Source organism: Pleurodeles waltl, chromosome 3_2, assembly GCF_031143425.1.
Source record: "Pleurodeles waltl isolate 20211129_DDA chromosome 3_2, aPleWal1.hap1.20221129, whole genome shotgun sequence".
Classification (NCBI taxonomy): domain Eukaryota; kingdom Metazoa; phylum Chordata; class Amphibia; order Caudata; family Salamandridae; genus Pleurodeles; species Pleurodeles waltl.
The window spans coordinates 199,116,145-199,143,067 of NC_090441.1; the positions used below are offsets into that span (position 1 = coordinate 199,116,145).

The window sequence follows — 26,923 nt, forward strand, 5'->3', positions numbered from 1 at the left end:
TATGTTGCCCCATTCATTGCGCCTCAATGGGATTGGAATTTGGTTCTTACATTCCTCATGTGTGCTCCTTTTGAGCCTCTCCACAATTGTCCTCTAAGGCTTCTCACCTTGAAAACAGCATTCCTTGCGGCCATTTCTTCTGCCTTCGGGGAGAATAAGCCACAGACATTGTCATCCAAGCTGCCCGACCTTGCGATCTGTCCTGACAAAGTGGTGCTTCGCTCTAGAGCCTCCTTTTTGCCAAAAGTGGTCACGCCCTTTCATGTAGGCCAATCCATCACCTTGCCTACGTTTTACACACTTCTACATCCTTCTAAGGAAGAGGAGAGACTCCACCGCCTGAACCCAAAAAGAACGTTCTACCTTGATTGTACAAAGGAGTTCTGGGTGGATGGCCAACTCTTTGTCGGTTATGTGGATGTGAAGAAAGGGCAGGAAGTGCAGAAGTGGACCATCTCCAGAAGGGCTGTCCTCTGCATCAACATTTGCTATGCAGTGGCCAAAAAGCAACCTCCTGAGGGTTTGTGTGCTCTCTCCACCAGAGCAACAGCTGCAACCACTGCGTTAGCATGTAGAGTTTCAGTCCTTGACATCTGTCAGGAGGCAACATGGGCATTTCTGCACATGTTTACCAAACTTTACTGACTTGACAGCCAGTCTGTAGGGATGGGCACTTTGCCCGTTTGGTCCTGCAGGACTTCCTAGTATGATCTTAGTTCGCACTCCTGCCTCCGGGGATGGTATTGCTTGGTTATCTATTCTACGGTAAGGAATCTGCAACTAGATGTCTCTGTCAGATGGACAAGTTACTTACCTTTGGTAACGCCTTATCTGGTGGAGACAATGGGGGTCATTATGACCTTCACCTGCCAAGATCTGACCGCCATGCGGCTGCCAATGCGGTCGCATCCCTGCCGCGGCCATTTGGAGATCACCGCTGGGCCGGCGGGTGGAAAACTGGTTCCCGCCCGCCGGCCCAGTGGGGATCACGGCCGCAACATAGGAGCTGGCTCCAAATGGAGCCGGCGGCCGTGCGACGGGTGCAGTTGCACCCGTCACGCTTTTCACTGTCTGCACAGCAAACAGTGAAAAGCCGCATGGTGCCCTGTCAGGGGGCCCCTGCACTGCCCATGCCAGTGGGCCCCACGACTCCCCGTACCACCAGCCTTTTCCTGGCGGTTCAGACCGCCAGAAAAAGGCTGGCGGTCGAGGACTCGTAATCCCCTGGGCAGCGCTGCAAGCAGCGCTGCCCTGGCGGATTACATCTGCCGGGGCCATTGTGGCGGAAAACCGCCAGCCCCGGCGGTGTGACGCCGTGGTCAAAATACTCCAGGAGGCACCGCCAGCCTGTTGGCAGTGCTCCCGTCGTTTTGGCCCTGCGGTTGTAATACCGCCAGGGTCATAATGACCACCAATATCTAGTTGCAGATTCCTTACTGACCCACACATCCTCTCAATTCTATGAACTGATTTCTAGGAACAGGGACTCCCCTTACAGGGCCTTAGTTTTTATGCATCACCGGTCAGTGTTCTTCATGGCTCTGTGCTTCTTGTGTGGAAACTCATGAAAAGAAACTGATGTCAGCGCGCCAGGGTGGCGCCTATACAAGACCTGCGATGTTATTTCCAGAGCAGACGATGGCGACGATGGGCACGGAGCCAATCAACACCACCCAACGGCATGCAGCGGTACTGCTCAAGAAAAATCTCTGGATCAAAACTGACGCCTGCTTCCCCCAACTTCTAAAGTAAGAAATTTGCAACTAGATATTGGGCCTGATTACAACTTTGGAGGATGGTGTTAATCCGTCCTAAATGTGACGGATATACCACCTGCCGTATTACGAGTTCCATAGGATATAATGGACTCGTAATACGGCGGGTGGGCTATCCGTCACATTTGGGACGGATTAACACCATCCTCCAAAGTTGTAATCAGGCCCATTGTCTCTACCAGATGAGGTGTTGCTGAAAGTAAGCAACCTGTTTGCTTGATCTTCCTCCAGAGGTTGTGGATGTCACGGTTGCTACCAGGCGTCCCTCTACAAAGTCTGTCAATGCCGGGCACTGGGACAAGTTTGTAGCCTGGTGTGGCACCCACAATACCGAGCTGTAACAGACCAAACTGTTGGATGTCTTGCGATTTGTTCTATCCCGGGCCCAGCAAGGACTTGCAGTGGACACTATTAAAGTTTATTTGTCGTCCCGTTTGTCCTTTTTACGTTTAGTTTATCAGCCGTCCTTGTTCAAATCACCTGTTGCGATGAGGTTTCTAAAAGGTTTAACTCATTTGTTTCCACCCAAACCCTTTCTGACACCAAAGTGGGATCATAATTTGGTTTTCACTTTCCTCATGTGCGTGGCATTTGAATGCATGCCCAGCTGTCCACCACGTCTCCTCACTCTGAAGACCGTGGGCCAGATGTTTCAAACTTTCACCCAGCGCAACACAGCAAGACACATTGCAGAGCTACGTGAAAGAGGTAGGGCAGGAATGCACCATATCTGTACCATGGAGAAAGGGTGCCTGCATTACAGGCAGGGTTGTTTTTGTGCAGGGAGGGGCACCTTCCTGCACAAAAACAATCCTTAGAGGCTTATTTCTTTTTTTAAGTGTGCTGCATTTTGCAACAAAGATAAAGATATTTCTCCTTGTTGTGCCTCTGGTGGGAAGTCATTCAGTTCTGACGCATTCCCAGGCCAAGTGCTGGTAAATTTGGGAATGCCTCAGAATACATGGGTGGATGTGTGCGAATACCCACATTTCACCCATGCAACAAGTTATATTTATGAATTGTGATTTGTCGGAAAAGGATCTTCAATGCAATTATGTGTATATAATTTCTTGTAAGAGATTATTTTGCTAGAAGTGTAAATATAAATGTAAAGTGATGCAAGGCATGCGGGTGCTACTCTAGATTTAGCAAGTCGTGCAGGGCCTTACAAGGTAGCCTTACGTGGCTTGGTAAATCTCATCTAGGTTTTGCGTCACCCTTGTGTGGCACAAGAATGAAATAAAACTTAGATAAATCTAATCCGGTGGTTCTGGTCACAGTGACTTTGACTCCAAGCTCTCTTGGTGCAGCTGCCCTACAGCACCTTTTTCCCAGACAGAGAGGGGCTGAGAAGCAAGGTGACTTTTTTGCCTAAAGTTGCTTTTCATGTTTGGTAATACATCACCCATGTTTACTGTGCCACTGGAACTAATCTACACTCGACTGACTAGCCCCAATCAGATTGAAACCAGTGTTGAGTTGCTTGTGTTCCTGTTCAGGGAGGACTTGGCCTGACAGTTTGTGCTGGACTGTGCCTATTAGAGCAGCCTCAAGAATGATTTGCATATGGCTGGGTACAAACTGAGGTGGCATGGTGGGTAAAAGCAATGGGTTCAAATGATACCCCAAGTGACTGCCAGTGTTTAAACATGTTGCTTCCTCCCATCACCTTTTGTGTGTTCAATACATCACTCTCCCATCGTACTTTGTCCAGCCTCACACCTCAGAAGATCAGAGATGCCACTGGATGGACCCCAGAAGGACTTTGACCTTTTACTTTGATCACACCAAAGACCATTGGGTAGACAATCAACTATTTGGGGAGTTCTGTGGGACAAAGAAAGGCATAGCAGCACAGAAAAGGACTTTCACAGGGTGGATACTCCTCTGCACTGGCAAAGAAATAGCCTTTAGTGGGGTTAAAGACCCATTCCACCAGGGCCAAGGCTGCTACCACTGTGCTGGCACACGGAGTGCCTGGTCTGTGACGTGTCAGGCTGCGACGTGGTCATCGGTACACATGCTCACAATGGTCTGAGCCATTTTGCAGACCCATCACCTTGGTAGGTACTGCTTTGGTGTCTATTCTAAGGGTGAGGAATCTGTGGCTACAAGTATTCATCAGAAGAACAAGGTACTTACCTTTGGTAACGCACTTTCTAGTGGATACAATATTTAACCCTAGACTCCTCTCCGCCCTCCTTCCCCCCTGTTCAGTGGAATGGTCTCTTTTTCCATCTAAAAATGTCCCTAATCTAATTACAGATCTGCAAATTGGTACCTCTGATATTTGTAGGACTCCTCGTCCGAGGGTGTGGACAGGGTCAAGAAAGAAAGTGACACCAACGTGCAGGGGTTGTGCTTATGTGTGGCTTCATTGCCACTCAAGGGCAGAATGGATGGAGTAAAGTGAAGCTGTATGACGCCACCTAGCACAGGAAGAGACACCTTCCTGCACAAAAACAATCACAAGAGTGACACTACAGATGCCACTTCTGCACTATGTGTCCTGCAGAATGAAAGGGGAAAAACAGGGAGAAATAATGTTATTCCTCCCCGTTGTGCCACCCTTATGCCACCCCTTGGGTGGCGTAGGAAACTGATGCATTCCCAGGTTTACGAAACCTTGTAAATATGGGAATGCCTCAAATTCTATGGGTGTTGCAGGGGAGCACACCAGCAACATCTATGGAACACCCCTTTCATGCAGAGTTATGTGTGAAAAGGGGCCATATTTACAAGGCCATGACAAGCCAAGCAAGACGGCTTTACGTGGTCTTGTAGATTTGGCCCCGCAGCCTGCGCCGCTGGTGCTTCAAACAAATAGTGATGCACCAGCGGTGCGCAGGGCTTCTAAATATGCCCTCAGTGCCAAGCATGGACAGCATTGCGCCAGAGGTAAACCTCATCCTGCCTGAGATGGCACCTGCATGCCAGGGGAGGCCACCAGATTCCTTGTGCGAAGCTGTGATGACCCTTATTGTTGCTGACCAAGCAGTGAGGAAGCAGTACACTCATTGGTTGGAATTAGTTGGGCATCCACGGTGGAGACTACGGATGAGTGAAGATCTAAGGTCTCAACAGAACAACAGAGTTCTGCACCACAGCCTGCACACCCCGCTTCCAGGCCTGGAGGTGAGAGGCCTAATCTAAGCGCACCTACACCACCATATGACATTACAGATGCCAGTCCTGCAGTAAACAGATTATCCACAAAAATGACACATTTATCAAGCGGCTTGAAATTCACAGATGGGTGGGCATCCATGTGCCTATGGCAGTGATGAAGGCCTGAGAAAAATTACATTTCCCCTTAGGATTATTTTTGTGCAGGAACGTATCCCCCTTGGCATGGCACAAGGACACCTACAGTCGCGCAAGGCAGCACGCAGTGCATCAGCGCAAGGCAAGAGCAGAAGTGTTGCTTTTCTTGTAAATATGACGCATTTCTGCTCTCTTCCTTTAACACAACACGGCCCAGCAAATTCACTAGCTGTGTTGCATTGTGTGACATATTAGTAAAACGGCCTTGTGTTCCTAACCCCTAGGAATCCTCAGTGACATCTCTAGATTATACCATATATACTTGAAATACTGAAGGAAACAGTGAATGCTACATTCCAAGGGACGGATTTACTAAGAAGTCACATAATGCAGGGCTATGGTGTGTGAATGGGAACGAGCTGGGGAGCGCCGTATTTAGAAAGATGTGGCATTCTTCAGCTCTCGTCCGCTGCTGGTGCACTTGTGGCTGCAGGGGTACCCATGTCACGGGCAGGATTATTTTGTGGAAGACTGGACACCTTCCTGCACAAAACAACCCTAAGAGATGGCTTCCTCTTTCTATGAGTGCTGCATAACAAAGTAAGGAGGAGAATTAAAAATTATTTCTGCTTGTTATGCCTCTCTGTGGAAGACGTACAGATTTCACAGGATTCCAGCTTTAAAAACCCTAGTAAATCTGGAATTGTGTGAAATCCATGAGTGGGTGCTTGGGAACGCCCATGCTGCACCCATGGAATGCCTACCAAGTAATGCAGCGCAAAGCAGTGCAAACCACCGCATTTCGTTACATTTCTTTACAAAGCCACACAGAGCCACGGCAATCACGCCTTGCGTGGCTTTCTAAATGTCAAATAAGCCTTTGTGTTTCCTTGTGTCACCTTGCATCACTCAAGGGTGATGCAGAGGTTTAGCAGATAGGGGCCCAAGACCCGGTGGAGTCACACTTCATCGCCATGAACAACCCATTCCAGTTCTACTGCTGGCAACGCAGTTACACCACCCTAATCACAGTCTAGGGTGAAAGCATTCCATCTCTGATGCCAGCAGGCCTTCCATGCTGATTCAGTTGGGTCTGTCAGCTGCATCAACACATTTTGCAAAAGACCCTCAGTGTACCCCTAAAGAGACCACCTGAGTCTCTTACTGCTCCCCCTAAATTCATCTCAGTTTGGTCACTGGAAAAGGTTCGACAGTCACATACAGGGTCTCACAACTAGTCATCCTCTCCCCATTAATCCTCAACTTTATTGATCTCATGACATTCTGATGAACTCAAAGCCTCTATTTCGAGTCTTAGGTAAATGATATGCAAATACATCTCAAGACTGAAGTACAACAGCAAACTAAAGGCTCTGGCTGGATTTGGTCCTTCTACCTCCTTGCAATCTACTGCCACTGGGTTACAATACTGCAAATGAGCCAGGAGTCTAAGGAGCATATTTACCAATCCCCGTGCCCCACCGGTGCACCACTTTTTGTGATGCTCCAGCGGGGCGTAGTGCAGACCCATGTCTACAAGGCCACGCAAAGCCACTTTACTGGGCTTTTCATGGCCTTGTAGATATGGTGTGAGGCCCTGCAGAGCAAGTCACTTGGTTGCCTTACACTGCGTCAGAGAGGCATTCCATGGGCCTTGCCGTCGGTTTCCCCACGCAACACCCATGGCTTTTGACGCATTCCCAGATTTTAAAAAAACTGTAAACCTGGGATTGTGTTAAAAGTGTACGCCTCTGCAGGGGAGGCGCAAAAAGGAGAAATATCTGTATTTTTCCTCATTGTTTCCTCTTATCATGTGGAGAATGCCTCTGGATTGTTTTAGTGCAGGAAGGTGTCCCTTGTACACAAACAATCCTACATGCAACAGAGACACCTTTGCACCACAGTGCAAGGATGCCTGCGTTGGCGCTAGGCAGCCCGTTGTGCACCAGCAGAGGGGAAAGGACAGAACTGCACTGTATCTTGTAACTACAGCACATTTCTGCCCTTTCTCTGTGGCGTAGGGCAGTACAGCAAGGGGCTTGTAAATATACCTCTAGTTTTTAACTTTGATCTCAACCTCGGCACGTGCTCAGCTCTGGCAAACCAAGAAATCTGACAAACACTCCCAAATCTAAAACTAGAATACATTGCACTGGGTGGGGGAACCACAGGGTTTCTGATGGTAGAGCCTCGGCTGACTCCATCAAGGGTCAGGCAGAGTCACCATCACTCATTTCCCCTGCGCAGGACCACCATGCAAGGCAAAGTCATTCTGGGTCAGGGAAGTGTGCAAAGCCCCACATGTGTAGGGAGAGTATTCACTCTGCACTAAGCCACTGCTTCAGTGAAGGCGCAGACATCCCTGCCTGCCTGGCGCAGGTGTCTAAATATGGCAGGCGGTTCCTGCATCAGTAGAGCGGCGGCTTGAGCATGTGTGGTCCTGGCAGACCACGGCTTACTTAAATAGACACTGACCAGAAGCAGGCTACAGGCCTCTGCTTCCCCTAGAGACCAAAGGATTCAGTCCTTGGTCAGTTGCTAACTTGCACCACCCTCTGTCAAGCAATATTGCACAGTTCCTTTTCTGTTATTGGTCAGGATTTTTGACTTGAGCGTTCCTGCCTTGTCTCAGGATAAGTCATGTGTTGGTTACCTGTGGTGATGTCTTCAGTTATTGCTCTCGCTTTTGTTGTGTTGGGATAGGTCACCTCACTGTTTCTAGTTCTGCAATGTGAGCCAAGACACCTCTCATTGTTCCCACTTGTGCCTTGTGAGATTAATAGGCATCTTACTTGCCTCCCCATCTCCTTTCAGAAGCAGGATGTGCTCCTTCATGTTTGCCTCTCCCACGAGATGCGACAGATCATGTCACATTAGTGTTCCCCTTCTTGCTGTGTGTTGGGTTTTTGTTGCCCTTTCTGCCTTGTGTGTCACAGAATGTCCACTCACCATTCATCCTTCTGCCATGAAGCCAGCCTTCCTCCCCTTCCTCTTCCCCTTGGTTTCACGTCTGACAGGACAGATCTCATCATTATTCCCTCCTCGGTCAGGTGTGTTTCACAGTAGATGTCACTAATGTTCTTCTCCCTGCCGTGTATGTCAGCATACATGTCAACATTGTCCTCCTCTTTACCATGTGTATCATCATCATTATTATGTGTGAATATTATCATTCTTCTCTCTGATGATGCCACGTCTCATTATTATCATCTCTTTCTTCCCTATTGCCAGGTGTGAAGGAAATTGACATTGCTGCCTCCCTGGAGCACATCCGTGACCAGAGGCCCGGGATGGTCCGCACTAAGGTGAGGCGGGTTTGATATTCAACCAGTCGCGATAGATGTAGTCTGGGAAAATGGGGCTGTTGCTGAGGCAATCCTTATAGTACACCAGCATGTGATCTTCCCTAAAGTTCCATCATCCGGCGTGGAAACATCTGCATTAACAACACATTATAAACAGCAAACTGTGTAGCATCTGGTGGGAATGCAACTAATGGTCAAGGCAAAGAAAAGTCTCTGAGAACCGGCAGGATATTGGACCTGATTTAGCTATTAGCAGACAAGTCACTCTATGGCAATGGTGGCGGATGTTCTGATGGCTGAAATCTAAATCCCATAGGATATATTGGAATTGGGATTTGGGCGGATGGGATACCCGTCACCGTTGCGACGAAGTAACTCGTCCGCTAATATCAAAATCAGGCCCATACTTAACAGTAACTTGCAAAGCACACAGAGGTAAACTGCAGCACCTCTGCTTCACTGGTGAGACTGCTACGCAGTCAGTGAGGTGGAAAGACTTAGTGGCATATTTAAGAGACTGTAGCGCCTCCGGAGCGTCACTTTTTTTGATGCTCTGGTGGCGCTATGCCATGCGTCGTATTTACAAGGTGGCGTTAAGCCACTTTTTGTGGCTTAATGCCACCTTGTAAGTACAGCCCCTTCACACGCAGCACTTTGCGTGGAAGGGGCACGCAATGGGTGATGCTCTGGGCATTTTGACGCTGCCTCAGATTTACAAGTTTTTCCTAAACCTGAGGCAGCGCCAAAATCTAACGCCACCCCAGGGTGGTGAAAATGTTTTAATTTCTCCTCGTTTTTTGCTCTTTCTGTGTGTGCTGCATTTTGCAGCACACATAGAAAAAGCAAATTGCCATTTAAAATTGTGCCCCTTCCTGCACAAAAACAATCTCCCCCTCAACACAGCCATCTTTGCACTAAGGGGCAAGGGTGCTGCATTGGCTCACGGCAGAAAATGTAGCGCCGGGGGAAATACACGGGTGCGCCATATTTTAGTAATCTCCGAGTTTTGAAAATGAAGGTGCACGACTCTGCCAAATTTGGCGCAGCAACTCTCACTGTCATTTTCCCTTAAATCTGGCCCTTAAAGTCTGCCCCTGGACGCCATCTTAGTGTTACTTCATTTTGTGTGACTGGAGTCGGTATACCAACTACTGCTGCCTCAGCCAAGACTTTGGAGTGAGAACCCGCCCTGCTTTCTTCTGTCAGACACAGCTGTCTTCAGCCTGGTCGGTGGGGAGGGTTCACTGGAGGTTTGCTCTCCCATTGCAGTCCTTATGATCTTCCTGAGCCTGTCTCCAGTTGGCTGGACACAGGGACGTGTGTTGGATTTTTGGAGCCGCTGCCTTTTGATGTTTCTGTCACGATGGAGGACACGCTTCAAAAATCAATTAGGGAAGTGCTAGCAGAAATTGGAGAATTGATAGTGGAGCCAACAGCAATGGCACAGAAACTCACTAAATATTATTAAAACGTTTCTGGGCCCAGAGACCTTAATGCCCAAAGGAAGCTCTCGGAGTTCATAGCGACCCTTCACGTAGCCTGGCTCTTAAAGCCTGAACTGGATATTATGGATGACGACTTTTTGATAGAGGATGTCTCAGACACTGTCATCAATATCTCCACCAGGAAAGCCTTAGGCCTAAAGATTTCCCAGGGAATCTCTGTACCTTCTTTTAGATACTCTAGCTCAGCCCGTACTCAAACTGTTTGTTTCCTCCCACTAAAGAGGGGACCCCTAAGGAGGGTTGTGAGACACTTACAGTTACGCTCCTGGAGCCGAGCCAACCAGCAAATCAGTGCAACTTTTGTAGAACTGTTTCACTTATTATTGCAGACACCACGGTCTTGTCCAAGTCCCCTGCAAATCGTCTTGTGGCGGTACTACAAAAGTAATTTACTCTTTTCAAAGGCGCCATAACTTCAAATATTTATTTAACACCCTGCATTGGATAACCAGATCCAGTATTCTTTGTCTAATCCTCGGCTAGTCTCATAAAAAGCTCTTGATAACCTGGATAGGGAATATATGGTTCTTCTTCTTTATAGGACAAACTTTGGGTCAAAATGTATCTCTTACATGTGTTTACTTTATAAAGGATCCATAGGAAGGTTGAGGACTGATTGTGTTTTGTTGGAACTCTTCCTCATCGGTCGGGGTACCCACCAGGGATGTCTGCTATCACCCCATCTTTTTGTGTTAGAAGATGAGCCTCTGAGAGCTAAGCTATGTCTGGACAAGAGAGTAATGACCTCTGCACAGACCCCAGAGCTGGAGGACAAAGTATTGTTATATTCTAATGACCTTCTCTACCTGAGTCACTCCCTTACCCCAAGCCCACAAGTGGTATAGATTTTGGATTGGTCTAAATCTAGGGGAACCCTAACTGAGATGTATCAAGACATGCAAAGCTACCTTGCGTGATCTTGCCTGGCTTGATAAATGTAGAGTAATGCAACTCACCACAGACCTCTGCCTTGCGTTACTCTGAGGCAGGGAGACCTTCCATGGGTGGAGCGTGGGTGTTCCCACATGTCCACCTATGGATTCTTGCACATTCCCAGATTTACCATTAGTGGTAGACCTGGGAATGCGTCACAATGCTACGCCTACCCAGGAGAGGTGTAACGGGGAGAAATATCTTTATTTCTCCTTGTTTTTTCCTCTCTCCATGTGTGCTGCATTCTGCAGCGCATGTGGAAAGAAGAACATCCCTCTCAGGATTGTTTTTGTGCAGGAAGGTGTTTCCTGCCTGCACAAAAACAATCCTGCCTTTAATGAAGACACCCTTACACCATGGCGCAAGGGTGCCTGCGTTGGCACTAAGCAACCTAAAGTGCATCAGTATTTGAAAAGGGCAGGAATGTGCCATGTCATGTTAAATATGGTGCATTCCTGCCCTTCCCATTTCATGCAGCGCAGTCCAGCAAGGTGACTTGCTGTGTTGCACTTCCTGAAAGAATTATAAATCTGCCTCCCTGTTGGGTCCTGAACACTTATAGTCACTCTCCATATTCATGCGGGTTCCAGGAGTTCTCTTGAAGAGCTTATAGCGAGGCCTACTACAGTTCTTTCCACAGGATGACCACTGCAGTCGTCCTTGGGAACATACAACAGTATGTCACTATTGATGGGTCACTCATTCGAGTCGCTAAAGAGGGGAGATATGAAGGGCCATATTTATGAACTGGTTTGCGTCGCTCTTGTGCCACGTGACGTGGCGCATGAGCAACTCAAACTTTAAGTCATATTTTTGAAGGGACACAAAGCCATTTTGCATGAATTTGAGTGGCTCCAAAGATATGGAGTAACGTAGCATAAGTTGCAGTGTTGCTTTACTCTGCCCTGGGTAGGCATTCCATGGGCGTTGCATGGGTGTGCCCACGCAACTCCCATGGTTTACATCGCGTTCCCAGATATACAAGACCTTGTAAACTTGGGAATGTGCCTGTGCGTGACAAGGAAGGGGCAGGAATGCGCTATATTTAAAAGAATATGCTGCATTCCTTCCTTTGTCCCTGCACTGGTGCCATTTTGGCTGCCTAGCGCCAATGCAGGGACCCTTGCAGCGTGGTGCAAGGTGTCTGCGCTGTAAGGCCGATTGCACCTTCATGCACAAAAACAATCTTCTGAGGCATTTTCCTCTTTCTTTGTGTGCTGCAGAATGGGAAAGAAGAGCAAAAACGAGAAATAAAGATATATCTCCGCACTACACCTCACCTGGGATGGCTTAGCATTTTGGCTCATTCCCAGGTTTACCACTTCTGGTAAATCTGGGAATCCGCCAAAATCCATGGATGTTGCATGGGAACACCAATGGAGCGCCTCCCTGGGGCAGTGATGTGCCCTGTGTTACTTTACTACAGATTTAGGAAGCTACTCAGGGCCACGCAAAGGTGGCCTTGAATGGCTTCATCAATCATATTTGGGCTTGCGTCGATCATGCACCACGTTGCATGGTGCAAGCGGACTGTAGTCCCTGTTATAAATATGACCCTTATGCTCCACAGTTGTGGCCTGAGTAAGCAAGGCACAAGCACAGGGCAGTCACTGGGAAAAGCCTGAAGCCAGGCTAGGTTACTGCTAAGACAGTGATGCTGGTGAAGTGTGTGTGAAGCAGGATTAATTCTTAGGGTAGGGTGGCCAAGGCCTGGGAGTGGCATGTTAATGCTGGGGTATTGCCTATGGTTGCAGGTCTGTTGACGGTAGACCTTGACAAAGGGTTGATGGTGCTACAGTCTGAGTACTTGAGGGTAATTGTGCATCTTTCTTCCTCTCCAGGACCAGTTCGAGTTTGCGCTCACAGCTGTGGCAGAAGAAGTGAACGCCATCCTGAAGGCGCTGCCGCAGTGATCCATGAATGCACCACTCTGCCTCTTACCCTTTTCCACCAGCCATCTGCTCATTTGCCTAACCCCTGATAACTGCCCCAGGGACCTCAAATTACCGGGCAGCAGCCTGTGTGCAGTGAGCCCTACAGGTGGCAGTCCTCTTCCTGCAGTGTGAGTCTTACAGAAGACAGATCATGTTTTGCTGTGCAAGTCCTAAAAAGAAAAGCATACCTCTTCCTGCAGTATGAGACCTAAACAATACAATCCGTCCTTCCTGCAGTGAGTGTCATTGTGCAGCCCGCTTCCTGCAGCGCAATCCCTGCTGAAGGCAGTCTTCTTCCTGCAGTGAGTGTCACAGTCTGTGGCCCGCTTCCTGCAGGATGCAGCCTGTGTCCTGCAATGAGTCCCATAGTTCTGCTGTCCACTTCCATCAGTGAATGCGCTGCAGAAGAGGAGCAACTTCCTGCTGTGTTTTGCCTGCAAACAGTGACCCTGGTTTGTGGATTCCGAAGCTTGGAGATGATAGCCTCTCTGCAGTAGGAGCCCTTCATTTTGTACTGTGTGAATCGTTAACTGTGAGTTACTGAGTGAGTGAAGGGCCCCCAATCATGTAAGATGCTGTTAGCTCTTGATGTGACTTGGATTTTAGAGTCAGTTCCTCTGTTTTTACCAGCTCCTGCAGCCGCCATTTTAGAGCCAGTGATGTCCAATGTTGAAGGAATCCTTTCCAATCACAGCTATGATAGTCCATCTCCAGGAGAATTTAGGCCACCTGAATATTGTGCACAACTGCCCTCCCTCTGCATGCCACAGGCACCTCCTCATTTGTTGATGGTGACACCCCGCCTCAACATTGGCCAATCTCCTGTGGACACAGGTTGTTGAGAAAAAACAGAGGCGGTTCATATGTTGATCACAGTCACTCAGGTGCCACTGGCCAAGGCCCACAACTAGGGATGTAACTGGTGGTAACTGTTAAAGGTAAGCCTGGACAGGTTGGGCACATGTGCCTGGAGCAAGGAATCTGCCCCTGAGGAGGGTGGCACATGAAGGCTCAGGATGATCCTGCTTAGTACTCAGGCCCAACTCAACCTTTGGATGCCCCACGAGGAGGACACACTTCAGATATAAGGAATGTTACCCGATAAATGGTCAGATGGAAGACATCTTCTAGGATGTTACACCAACCCATCCATGAGCACACAAAGTATTTCCTGCACCTGTCCTTGAGCCCCCACTGCTCAAGGAGGATTAAAAACATTTCCTACTCATAAAAGACCCTACAGATGTTGATGCCCCCAAGGTTGGGTATGGAATTGTTACACCTTAGGGTTCTGTCTGGGTGGAAAGCTAAGCTAGTGCAGATTAAGCTGATTCTTTCTCGATCCCGTTCTGCCTCCTGCTCTTCAGGGTCAACCCTACCTCGCCTTCAGCTCAAGCTGTATGTTTTGTGTATCTTTCGGGGGTCTCTACCTCAGTCTCCCCCTTCCAGCCTCTGTTTGGTGCCTTTTTCTAACTTTACTTATCTCCTCCCCTCTTCACCTTCCTGATCGCATCTCCTCTTGTCTTTTCAGTTTCTCCTTCTCTCCTGTCCAACACCCTTTCCTGTCTGATCACTGCATTGTTTCTCCTTTCTTTAAAACTTCGGCCCATATTTATACTTTTTGACGCTAAACTGCGCTAACGCAGTTTAGCGTCAAAAAATTTAGCGCTGTCTAACGCCATTCTGAAGCGCCATGCGGGCGCCGTATTTATGGAATGGCGTTAGCCGGCGCTAGCAGACCGGCGCTGCCTGGTGTGCGTGGAAAAAAACCACGTAGACCAGGCAGCACCGGCGTAGGGGGAAAATGGCGTTAGGGCGTCTTAAAATGGGGCAAGTCAGGTTGAGGCAAAAAAATCGCCTCAACCCGATTTGCGCCATTATTTTCGACGCCCAGACGCCATTTAAATGACTCATGTCTTAGTAAAGACAGGAGTCATGCCTCCTTGCCCAATGGCCATGCCCAGGGGACTTATGTCCCCTGGGCATGGTCATTGGGCATAGTGGCATGTAGGGGGCACAAATAAGGCCCCCCTAAGCCACCCCAAAAAAATGTAAAAATATAAAAAATTATACTTACCTGAACTTACCTGAATGTCCCTGGGGTGGGTCCCTCCATCCTTGGGTGTCCTCCTGGGGTGGGCAGGGGTGGCAGGGGGGGTCCCTGGGGGCAGGGGAGGGCACCTGTGGGCTTATTTTGAGCCCACAGGCCCCTTAACGCCTACCCTGACCCAGGCGTTAAATAGTGGCGCAAATGCGGGGTTTTTTGACCCGCCACCTCCCGGGCGTGATTTTTGCCCGGGAGTATAAATACGACGCATTTGCGTCGCCGTCATTTTTTTAGACGGGAACGCCTTCCTTGCATCTCATTAACGCAAGGAAGGCGTTCACGCAAAAAAATGACGCTATTTGCCCATACTTTGGCGCTAGACACGTCTAACGCCAAAGTATAAATATGGCGTTAGTTTTGCGCCGAATTTGCGTCGAAAAAAACGACGCTAATTCGGCGCAAACGGAGTATAATTACGGGCCTTCATGTTCCATTAATTTCTTTACTTTTCTTACCTCCCCCTGCATGCACTTTCTCTCATAACTTTGTGACCTTCATTCGTCTCTGACCAAGCCTTCCTTCATTCTCCTCTTGGTAACCCAAGTGTCTCATCCCCTGGCCTGCTTCCGTGGCTGCTTTGTAGCCCACCTCCCACACTGAACCCTTCTCTCACCATGTGCCATCTTCTTGCTCATTTTACTGTCAGTGTTTCTGCCTTCAAATTCCAAAAACTCACCCTTGTCAACAGCTCAGGCTCTTGCTCGAGAAGGACTTGTCCTCAGCAACTGCACAAAGTGTCCCAAATCCAGTGAAGAGGACAGAACCACCACTGCAGCAGGCTACTGCCCCGTCTGAGTTACCAGGGCAGATGCTGCCATGCCAAAATGCTGACCTCTTTCTGCCCTAACTCTGCCCTCTCCCCCCCAGCCCTCTTCTCATACAGTGTTGTGTGTTCACAACTTCATGCAGAAAAACAAATTTCTAGAGAAAGAAAATATATAATTTAATTTTGTATCTTGATGTAATTAAAGTCTACGTGTTGAGTTTGTGCAGCTGCACCCGGCCCCATCATGTGATTTTATTTATGGTTTGACTTTTTGGTGAACGAGTGCTGGGGATACCCACAACACACACCTGTATTGTACACTAACCTGCTGACACAAGACGCTACTGCAAGCGTAAACCTGCTAACAGACTGCAGTATACCTGCCTACAAAGACACAGGGCCTCATTATCCCGGTGGCAGTCAGGACTGCCGCTGTTGTGGCGCTCCGACTGTGACTAGCAGGATCAATGATCCCAGCGACCTGGCGGTGGCGGAGATCATAATCCACCAGGGCAGCACTGCATGAAGCGCAGCCCTGCAGATTAAGACCTTGTTCTCCACCAGCCTTTTCATGGCGGTAACACCGCCATGAGAAGGCTGGTGGAGAACAGATGTAGGGGGCAACGGGGGGCCCGCACTGGCCATGCACTTGGCATGGGCAGTGCAGGTGTCTCCCTGCCCAGCACCGTCACAATGTTCACTGTCTGCTGTGCAGACAGTGAACATTGCAACGGTGCTGGTGCACCCTGTGGGCTACAGCATTGCCGCCGGCTGGATTATGAGAGGGAGACAATGCTGTAGCTTGTTTCCCGCTAGGCCGGCGAGAGGACCCGAGGTTTCTGCCCGTCAACCTAGTGAGACACTCTTAATAGCTTCGGTGGGTGGTTGCCACGAAGGCAGCAGCCACCCTGACTGGAATTTGGCAGATAGGCTTTCCCGTCCGCCAAACTCCTAATTTGGCCCATATTGCCTGTGCATCCCTCTGTGAAGTGACCTGGCTGCCTGTGTGGCCTGATGTGTGACATTGTTCAGTACATTTCTGAGGTGGGTGTATCCTGCTCCCTTTAATGGTATCCCTGGAGAGGGGACAGCTTTGTACCTTGCTCGTTTGGAAAGTATCCCTGGATGGGAGGGGGCAGCTGTGTACCCCATTCACTTGGGCAGTATCTCTGAAGTATGACAGCTCTGTACCCAGCTCACATAGGTGGAATCTCTGGAGGGGGCAGCTGTGTACCCCTCTCACATGGGTAGTACCACTGGAGGGGGGCAGCTGTGTATCCCACCCACATGGGTGGTATTACTGGAGGGGGGCAACTGTGTACTCCTCTCATGTAGGCGGTATCTCTACAGGGGGACAGCTGTGTACCTTCCTGACTGGCAATGACCACCAGTTTCCCTGACAACATATCAGTTCACAACACCCAGTGTGAAAGACTGCCCAGATAATGGTGAAAAGTGTATTCAAATTGTGGTGAAAGCTCACTTTTCTAGTGGGTGAATTCAAAGAAAATACAGTCAAAGCTGCCCTCAAAATAACAGCTAAATGCTGATTACCCCTCTTTAACACTGTGTTGTGGTTTATACTGTCCATTCTTGGCATCCGTAGTGTAGACTGGTTACGACACTGTTCAAGAAGTCTTAGAGAGAACCACCAGAAGCATCACAGTCCTCTGCACCTTTGCCCACCAAACTCACTAAACCACATCTTAACAGCCTGGACAGCTGTGAAAAGTGACACGATTATAACCATGGGCATTCAAATGAAACATTCTTCATACACGATAGCAGTGTCATGAGAAGGGTTCATGACCATTACACCATGTAAATCCTAACACAACTTGCCACCTCAACAAACTGAAATGAAAATAATATGCATTAAGAGATATAATTCATAAACAAAACAAGAAAAATTATACAAATAATGTGAACAGCAAGTAATCAGCATACTGTGCCACTTTTCCCACACCACTGCGTAGCATGTGTGCAGACATTCACCAACCATACCCAAAGGACTCCTATCTCCCTTCCCATTTTCTGGATCAACTCCCCAGCATACCTCCTACAGACCCATCCTCCACCTGGCCCCTCCACTCTCCTTCATGAAACCTAGCCACCTTACCAACATCCTACAACCTGCCTGTCAATCCCACTATTAACTCTTTCATGCTACCAAAACGTAGATGTGCCTTTCCCAACATGGTGTTTGTGTCACGGATATCCACTCACCTGCAATAAGCTTTCTTGCACTCACATTCAGGACTAAATCGATCTATTTACTTCATCATCATTTTCTAACTACAGCAACACACAGTGACAAACACAATTTGGTATCAGAAACTTGTTCCCCCCACCCCCAAAGTTAAAGAAAAATACACCTGTGGCCAAAAGAGTTTTGTGTCAGGAAGGCCATACAAAGATCTCACTGAAGTTACAAATGTTTCAGTGACTTGTTACATATCACCACCAGCTAAGCACACACCATAATCATCTCATTGACTCTATCTACTATGCTGCTGGCTTGCAGAGGATACAACAATGATCCACTGTGCTCAATCCTACAATCAGCTAAAAATTGTGCCATCTTCTCAGTCCTGAACTACACACCATTCTCAGGCACAAGCTCAGCAGAAAAAAACATCCATTATCAAAAAATATCTGCATGAAAATCTGTCACCTTTTGAGCATCTGGTTCAGGAATACATGTAAACACAACCTACTTAGCCAAATAATCTACCAACACACTGAAAAATTTTGATATGGCAGGAAGTACCTGGATAGAAGCGAGAAAATCAATATTTTATACACTGCCATACTGAAACTTCCACTGGACATAGTGGAAGTGTAATTTTTACAAGATTATGTCACCACCCATATTTTTCCACCACTGTGCGTAGTAGCGCTAGACTACCCAGCTGCATGGAGGCATACAGAAATTCAGACAAATCATTTCCATGCAAGAGTCTCTAGTCGTGGAAAAACGTGCCATGCTCCATGATGGCACTTTCTGAAGAGCTCTGGCATGGTTCTCTCTTATCCGCTGCAGTCAGTAGCCTAGAACAATGCTTGATCTGATGCAGGGCTGCAGCGAGTGCATAGGCAAATAGTACATCCGTACATCGAAAGTTGTTAAATGCAATTGCTGCATTGGTACAGAAGATGGCTTAGAAGCAGCTGAGTGAGATGCATTTCTCAAGATAGCTCCACTTCAACCTGTATGGTGCTGGAACAGAATACCAACGCATAGGTTTCAAGACTGAGACATGTAGGTTGGATCCTTGAGGGACTCTATGCTGATCCGGGGTGCCAAATACCTGCTGGACCCATGTGGATCAGAAGGATGGATAGTTTGAAATACCTCTACAGCTGGTAACTAAACTGTAACAAAAGATAGATTCATCTCTCTCTTTTTTTTTTTTTAAACAACTTTGCTTTTCAAAAAGTGGACTCACACAGTCACTCTTCTGACTGAGGCTGAGGCAAGAAGGAAAAACGGACGTTTGCATCCAGGAGCCGATCCACCCCTGCAGCACCTGATTTGTACAAGTAGTTGGTGACGAATGGACTGAGGAGGTAAAGGTTCCTGTCATCCACGTCGAAGTGTCAGAAATAATAACATCTGCCCGTTTCACTGTTCCTAAGGGCCGATTCTTGTTCCCAGCAGGGGCAATTTCTGTGTCTCAGCCAGGACTGAAGAGGGCAAACCAGACCCTACTTCCCACGACCTGGAGGGTCCATCAATCAATCAAAGAGACTTACAGAGCGCGCTACTCACCCGCGAGGGTCTCAAGGCGCTGGGGGGGGGGGGGGGGGGGGGGGGATCACTGTTCGAAGAGCCAGGTCTTAAGGTTCTTCCTGAAGAGCAGGAGGTCTTGGGTCTTGCGGAGGTGGGTGGTGAGATGAGTCTTGTGAGTGCAGTGTAATAAACATCCAAGCATAGAACTAGAACTAAACCTTTCAACCTGCGAGGGATGCTCAAAGGTCCACTATGGGAGTCAATTTTGGTTTTCTTTTTTTTTTTTTTTTTTTTACTTGGTAGAGAAGATAGAGAGGTAGCTATTGAAGTTTACTGCGTTTCCTCCTATGGCTGGTCTTACAACAGGATGTGTCTTGGTGGGGATGAAATCTTGTGACAACTGCTCGAATGTATCTGCAGTACATCCAATCATCAGTCTGAGAGTTATTTAATCATACCCCCCCCCCCTCCATGCTTGTTTTAGGAAATTACAAAATGTATAAAATGTAACATTTTTGATTAATCAAATATTCAAACTACCATCAGTGCATTCGGACAGACACCAAAGCCTGTAAGCCTGTAGAATGGACCATTAACCTATAGAAATAATGGCCTGTATTTATACTTTCTTAGCGCCGCATTTGCGCCGCTTTTTGACGCAAAAGCGGCGCAAACTCACAAAATACAATTGTATTTTGTGAGTTTGCGCCGCTTTTGCGTTAAAACATGACGCAAATGCGGCGCTAAAAAGTATAAATACAGGCCAATGTGTCTTTCATGACATAGCTGCATCATCTGCGTATTTATTCATGCAATATCTAGAAATCATTTTCAGTGGACTTGTGCCTACTTATGTGTCATGGGCAATCATTAAAGTAATCTTTTATGATAGGCCATAATTAGTCGTCGTTGGTGGTGGTCAAACATCACGGATGAGATCATGTGAAAATGTTGGGTTACTAGAATGTCATAATGTCATCACCAGGGGAAGAGGTTGCTGCTGTGCCTGATCAAGCTTCCTAAAGATGCACAGGTGAGTGATTGGTGCTAGAAGCCTGGCTGGACCTTACTTTTACTGGCCTCACTTGACCATAGCTGAAAGTAAAGCTGCAGGGATGCATACAGAGGTTTCAGTCCATAGGCTCTAGTTACAGCAAGTACACTGCTCCATAAAGAAAGCCTTAAACCACGGAGCACCGAATGTGGTATGACACCATTTGGCTCTCATGCTGACAGATCAATTGGATTTTGTCAATCTCTGTGGAGCTGCACATGATGAACACCGAAACATATTGTGAAATATTAGTTTGTGGGGAAGGAAGAAGAGTCCTTCAGGTGATGGAACAGGAAGGAGAGAACTTCAGGTGATGGAACAGGAAGGAAAGCCTTTCAGGTGATGGAACAGGAAGGAAAGCCCTTCAGGTCATAGAACAGGAAGGAGAGGCCATCAGGTGACGGAACCGGAAGGAGAGACCTTCAGATGATGGAACAGGAAGGAGAGTCCTTCAGGTCATGGAACAGGAAGAAGAGTCCTTCGGGTGATGGAACAGGAAGGAGAGTCCTTCGGGTGATGGAACAGGAAGGAGAGTCCTTCGGGTGATGGAACAGGAAGGAGAGTCCTTCGGGTGATGGAACAGGAAGGAAAGCCCTTCAGGTCATAGAGCAGGAAGGAGAGGCCATCAGGTGATGGAATAGGAAGGAGAGTCCTTCACATCGTGGAACAGGAAGGAGAGTCCTTCAGGTGACGGAACAGGAAGGAGAGTCCTTAAGGTCATGGAACAGGAAGGTGAGTCCTTCAGGTCATGGAACAGGAAGGAGAGCCCTTCAGGTCATGGAACAGGAAGGAGAGCCCTTCAGGTGACGGAACAGGAAGGAGAGCCCTTCAGGTGACGGAACAGGAAGGAGAGCCCTTCAGGTGACGGAACAGGAAGGAGAGCCCTTCAGGTCATGGAACAGGAAGGAGAGCCTTTCAGGTGATGGAGCAGGAAAGAGGAACCTTCAGGTGATGGAACAGGACGGAGAGTCCTTCAGGTCACAGAAAAGAAAGGAGAGTCCTTCAGGTGATGAACAAGAAGGACTGAAGGAGAGTCTTTCAGGTCATCATCCGATATGAATTGAAATTATTCTGAAGGATGTTCCCCCAAAGCAATACACTGCTCAGACACCACATGGGGGGCATATCATTCCTCAGGGCATGGGCCTCACACAAAATGACATAATCGGGCTGTTGTGCACCACCCAGCTTGTTAGCATGTGAAAGGTATGCTACAAACGTCCACAAGTGTGACAGGCACATAACCCTGAAAAAGGCTTTTACTCACAGGTGAGTGATGCATTCCGCAAGTGTACTGTGGATCTTGGTGGGGCAAGGTGAGGCTGGTGGAGGAGCAGCAGGATATCTGCCTGGGAATGAAAGATCATTTTATGGCATCTCAGGACAGCCAGTGGCTACTGGAGAGTATCTTGTGTGGGTTTGGTGTCCCATGGACACCAACTGGATACACAGGTTCCTGCCTTTGGGCATTTGACTCTGTAGGCAGTGAAGTTCAGCAGTCAAGACTTGGCTGGAGGAGCTGGCACAGGTTTGAAGCTAAAAACAGCTTAAAATAGGGCTAATCACAAAGAAATGTACCCTTGTGAGTAATTTAAACATGTAATATACTCTTACACGTTTAAAGTAACTCAAAAGTATAGACTTGCACGTCTCCCCCCCCCCTTGAAAAAGGGGTGTTGCCAAATATACAAATGTAAGTTACTACTTCCTACAAAGAAACAATATTAAGTGTGAGTGGTCTTTTGGCATGGTTAGCCCTCCACGTTTCACCTGGAAAATTATGTGATTCCGAACTGTAAGTACCCTGGGCTCCTGCAAGGGCCAGATCTCTTTCCCCAAAACTGTACTATGTTTGGCACTTCAGCCAGTCTTGTAAGTCCCTAGTAGGTGGTAACCCTGGTACCTAGGGCCTGGGTACTGAAGAGGGTCCCCCAAGGGCTGCAGCACCCATTGTGCCACTCTGAGAGACCCCCACACTAGCCTCATGCAGACTGCCACTGCAAGTGCGTGACCTGGTGCATTTAAAAGTTACAAACTCGACACGGCACTCACCAAGAGTGCCCAGTCCACTTACACTGCATGCACTATAGATAAGTCAACCCTCTGGCAGACCTTACAGCCCTAAGGCAGTGTGCAGTATAAAACATGTTAGGGCATATATTTACATGAGCAAATATGCCCCTACTGTAACTTTACAAAACGTTAAAGCATAGTAAGTGTACAGGAAGCCATAGCAAGTACATGTGCTGGACACTGGTCATTACAAGTTACCAGCTACATGATGGCTACTATGAACCCTGGGTTGTTTGGTATCAAACAGCTCAGAGTAATACATCCTCACTTGTGTAGAAAGTACCCGGGGGCCACCTTAGAGGTGCCCCTGCAAAACCTACATCACCCTGGTGCAGTTGCTGGCTAGTCCAAACCAGCCTGCCTCCCCTAGACACGATTCTGTATCCCTGGGGTGAGAGCCACTGCCCTCTGGGACCAGAGGACAAAGCTCTTCCTAGGCTGAGGTGTCACGCATCCTCCCCCAGGAATCTGCCCTGCTCTGGCAGTAAGCTTGCCATGCCGCCTTTGAAGCCCCGCTCCAGCCATTTGCTGCTAGCAGCAGATGGCTACCCACCATCCGAGACCCCACGTTTGGTAGGAGGAATGGTGGGAAAACTCACAAAGGATAAGGGGATTGACCACCCACAGTCTGCACCACCCCTCAGATGTGGCAGATGAGGTGACCACTCCATTTCATTTTCCTCCATCTTGGATGGCAGGAAAATAGATAACCAGGGTTAGGGATATGACCCCGTCCCACAGGAAGTGGTCAAATAGTGTGTGTAGCCACCCAAAGATAGGTGGCCCATTGGCCGGTACTGGGAACTCCCTCTACTGCCCACAGTATTTAGTGGGCATCCCTAGACCTACAGATCAGTTTTGATGCACACAAGAAGGACAGCGGCAAAGAAGACCCAAGGCTTGAGAACAGAAGTCCTTCTGTCAGAAGAAACAAAAGGTGCCAAACCCTGCCTGCTTCACCGAGGACTCGACAATCACTGCTGAGGGATCGACTGGACATTGGACGGACTCTTAGAAACCCCAGAAGACCTCCAACCCTCTAAAAATCACCATGAATTTCCCTCTGAGTGAAGGCATCATTCCCTGCACCCTGAAGGCATGAAATCCGTGCAGTCCAGTTCACTGACTGGCAACTGGCCAATAATCGGACAAAGCAGCGTGACCAAATTTGACTTGATGGACCCGGAGGACAAACCCTGCAAGTGTGCCAAGTTTGGTGGCACTGCGACCTCCAGTGGCAGAGATATGGCAAAGCCTGGGGTACTGGACCTCCAACAACGGACACCCTGAAGAAAAGACCACTCTGGACTCTCCGAGGACCAGAAGCAAGCACCAGTCGAGGAACTTCAGGACACTCAAGAACTACCCCCAGAGTGGCCCTGCTGACCTGCAATCCACCCTCCAAGTGACCCGCACCTGGCTCCAAAGGCTCCTTGATGCACTGCCCTTGGCTGACATATCTGCTCTGCACCCAGCCTCCCTGGCCCCTGCTTCAGAGAACCAGCTGTGCTCTAGAGGTTCCTAACTCCTTGTGACCTCGACCCTCCAAGGGGACCCATCAGACTTACCTCTAAGTCCCCATGTGCAATGTGTTTCGAAGTGGTCCCCTTCCCTGTGGCGCACCAGCTTCGAGACATTCAGCCACTGCTCCAGCTGCAACCGGAAGCCGCCCCAACTTCTCCAGCTGGCCTACAGGACATCTTGACAACCTCGACCTTGAAACTAAAGGTGGCACCTGTGAGAGCATTGCCTGATTTTATATGCAATTTTAAGTTTTTTTCCCATTGATTCCTATGGTGCGTAAATACGCACAGAAACAGAACATTTTCTAAGCTTTGAAAAATCATAACTTAAAAAGTAGCTACCCAATTTTGATGATCTTGTTCTTAAAAATCTGAAGTATTTTTGTAAATAGGTCTCGAGTTATTCTTCCGAGTCTGTGTCCACATTTATTGATACTAGGAGTACAACAAATGCTAAGCCCATCTCCTGGATTAGCCTAATTGCTCGACCAAGCTACCACAAACATAGAGTATTAGGTGATATTTTTTTTTCTTCTGGATACCAAGGTGTGGTTACTCGGACTCTCTGCACAGTGTACAGCGTTTTTGTACACTATATAGTGAGCCAGCCTCCTACATTGAGTCCACACATGGCCAAACACTAATACTGCAACAACCCCTGACCCCCACCCCATAAATGTAGGTAGGGACTTAAAATAAAACCCCATAGGAAATATTGTTAAATTAAATCAAATTAAATGGTACAAAATAGTTATAAATATAGAAAACTTTAATGGTAATGAAAATATCCAAAACAAAACATTTATTATTATAATTATATTAACAACCTTTTTTATAAATAAATGCAACATTCATTTTTTATTAAGATATAACTCAATTACTTTTCATTATTTCTATACATCACTCTTAGTGATCATTAGTAATTAATAAAAACATTCATTTTTTTACTTAAGGTGGATATTTATTTTTAAACCTCAGAAAAATTAGTTTTATTTAAAAGAATATATTTAAATTAAAAATTTAATTCACAATGCAGATATAGTGCATTTGGGTATATCTAGTTCTGCATTTAAAATATTTGAAATTAGTTTACATTAATAGTTTTACTAATGTATTATAGAATTGAATCTTGGGATCTCGGTGCCTGATCTGCTCTTGACTGCTGGTGAGAAAGTCCAGCCTGTTGGGGAGCTTCTTGTGTGGGCTGATTGACATCGCCAGAAAAGCCGAATATCAACGTTGCCTGGCCCAGGTTGGGGTTATCAGGATTAGGGTTTGCAATGTTTACAGCATCTTCCACACCACCACTGGAAGGAGAAGGGGAGGCGGAAAAGCATAAGTAAAGATTCTGGACCAGTTAATCCATTGCCAATGGACTGCAGCTGTGGGTTCCTGGAGGTGAAGTTTGGGCATTTTGCACTCTCCATGGTGGTGAACAAGCCTACTTTGAGAGTGCCCCAGAGCGGGAAGTACTGGTGCAGGACCTGCAGGTGGAGGTCCCACTCATGGGCTTGATGTGTCCTGCTCAGCAGGTCCGCCAGGTTAATGTCCACTCCCCGGAGGTACAAGTCGATGCAGTGGTGGAGCACCCAATGCCAGATTGTCTGAGCTAGGAGGGAAAGAGGGTGGGTGTCCCACTACTTTTGCAAGCAGTACATGGTGGTCATGTTGTCTGCTCTCACCAGGACCACCTTGCCTCGAATGAACGGTAAGAATGCCTTCAGGGTAAGGTGTATCGCTAGAAGCTCGAGGTAATTATTACAGTGGTTTGCTGGTGGGTTGCCCCACGCCCTCCACTGTGTTCTGATTGAGATGAGCTCCCCACCCAGCTCGAGAGGGGTGGGGGAGGGGAAATGGGTCTAGAAAAGGCAAGTTGTTGCTGTTCCACCACTGCAGAGAGGGACGGACACCATGCTTTACGAACACAAGGTCCTCCATCTGACCCTCCGCATGTGACCATTGTGCTGAAAGGCCCTGCTGCAATAGGCGCATGTGTAGCTGGGCTTGGATGACAAAAGTGAAGCATGAGGCCCTTATATCCAACAGGCGCATTAGAGTTCTGTGAGGTGACTTGGTTGAAAAAGAGGCTCACAATGGCCAAAAGCTACGACCCTTTGGGGGCTTGACTAGGCTTTGCCGATGACAGAGTTCAGGACCACCCCTAGGAAAGTTAGATCTGGAGGGGTTGTAGGTGGGAGTTGGTCACATTTATGGTGAAGCCGAAGGTGTGGATAAATTAGATGGTCGCTTGTATGTGCTGGTGGCACTGCTGGATGTTTGCACTCTTTATCAGTCAATCGTCGACATAGGAGAAGACATGGATGCCCCCTCTCCTTAAAAGAGCAGCAATCACTGCCAGGCACTTCGTGAAGACCTTCAGAGCAGTGGCTAATATTGGCCACTTACCAGAAAAGTGAGGTAGCATTGGTGGGTGGAATGGATGACAATATGGAAGCAGTCAACACAAAAGGATGATGGACGGAGTGCTGACAATGCAAACACTCACCCCCAGTCACAGATATGGGTTTAATCCATCGTTCTTTTGCTCACCATGCCACCCCAGTTTGGACCCAGCCATATGCAAATCAGTCTTGACCCTGTTCCTCATGGGAACAGTCCAGCCCGAACTGCCAGGCCAGGTCCTCCCTGGACCGGAAACAAACATCCTGGGACCGGTTTCAGGGTATCACCCTTCTTCAGCCAGGAATGGCATGGGCAGCAAAAAAACGATGGATTTAGGCCCAGATCACTGTTCTGGGGGTGAATGTTTGACAATGTTCAGCATTCCGTCCATCACTTGTTGTTTTTGCTTTGTCGCCCTAAGTGGGAAGGGTATGCCCAGACGTGGGTCCCGTGCTTCCCATGCCACTGGATTCAAGCTAGCCTGGCTGATGAGGGGTGAAACCCCGAAACCGGTCCCAGGATGCTTGTTTCCAGTCCAGGGAAGACCT

General features: G+C 48.0%; 1 protein-coding gene across 2 annotated transcripts in view; it reads left to right on the forward strand.

Annotated features, from left to right (window-relative positions):
- The window catches only part of PTPRN (protein tyrosine phosphatase receptor type N), a 328,193-nt gene extending 315,305 nt beyond the window's left edge, over positions 1–12,888 (forward strand). Inside the window, exons 22-23 of one of the 2 annotated variants that reach the window (XM_069227162.1) lie at positions 8,271–8,344; positions 12,624–12,888. In XM_069227162.1, coding sequence (XP_069083263.1) covers positions 8,271–8,344; positions 12,624–12,695 — 146 coding nt within the window. In that variant the 3' untranslated portion in view covers positions 12,696–12,888. The remainder of the gene's footprint in view (positions 1–8,270; positions 8,345–12,623) is intronic. The other variant, XM_069227164.1, reaches the window with a different exon arrangement.
- Positions 12,889–26,923: the final 14,035 nt, after the last annotated feature.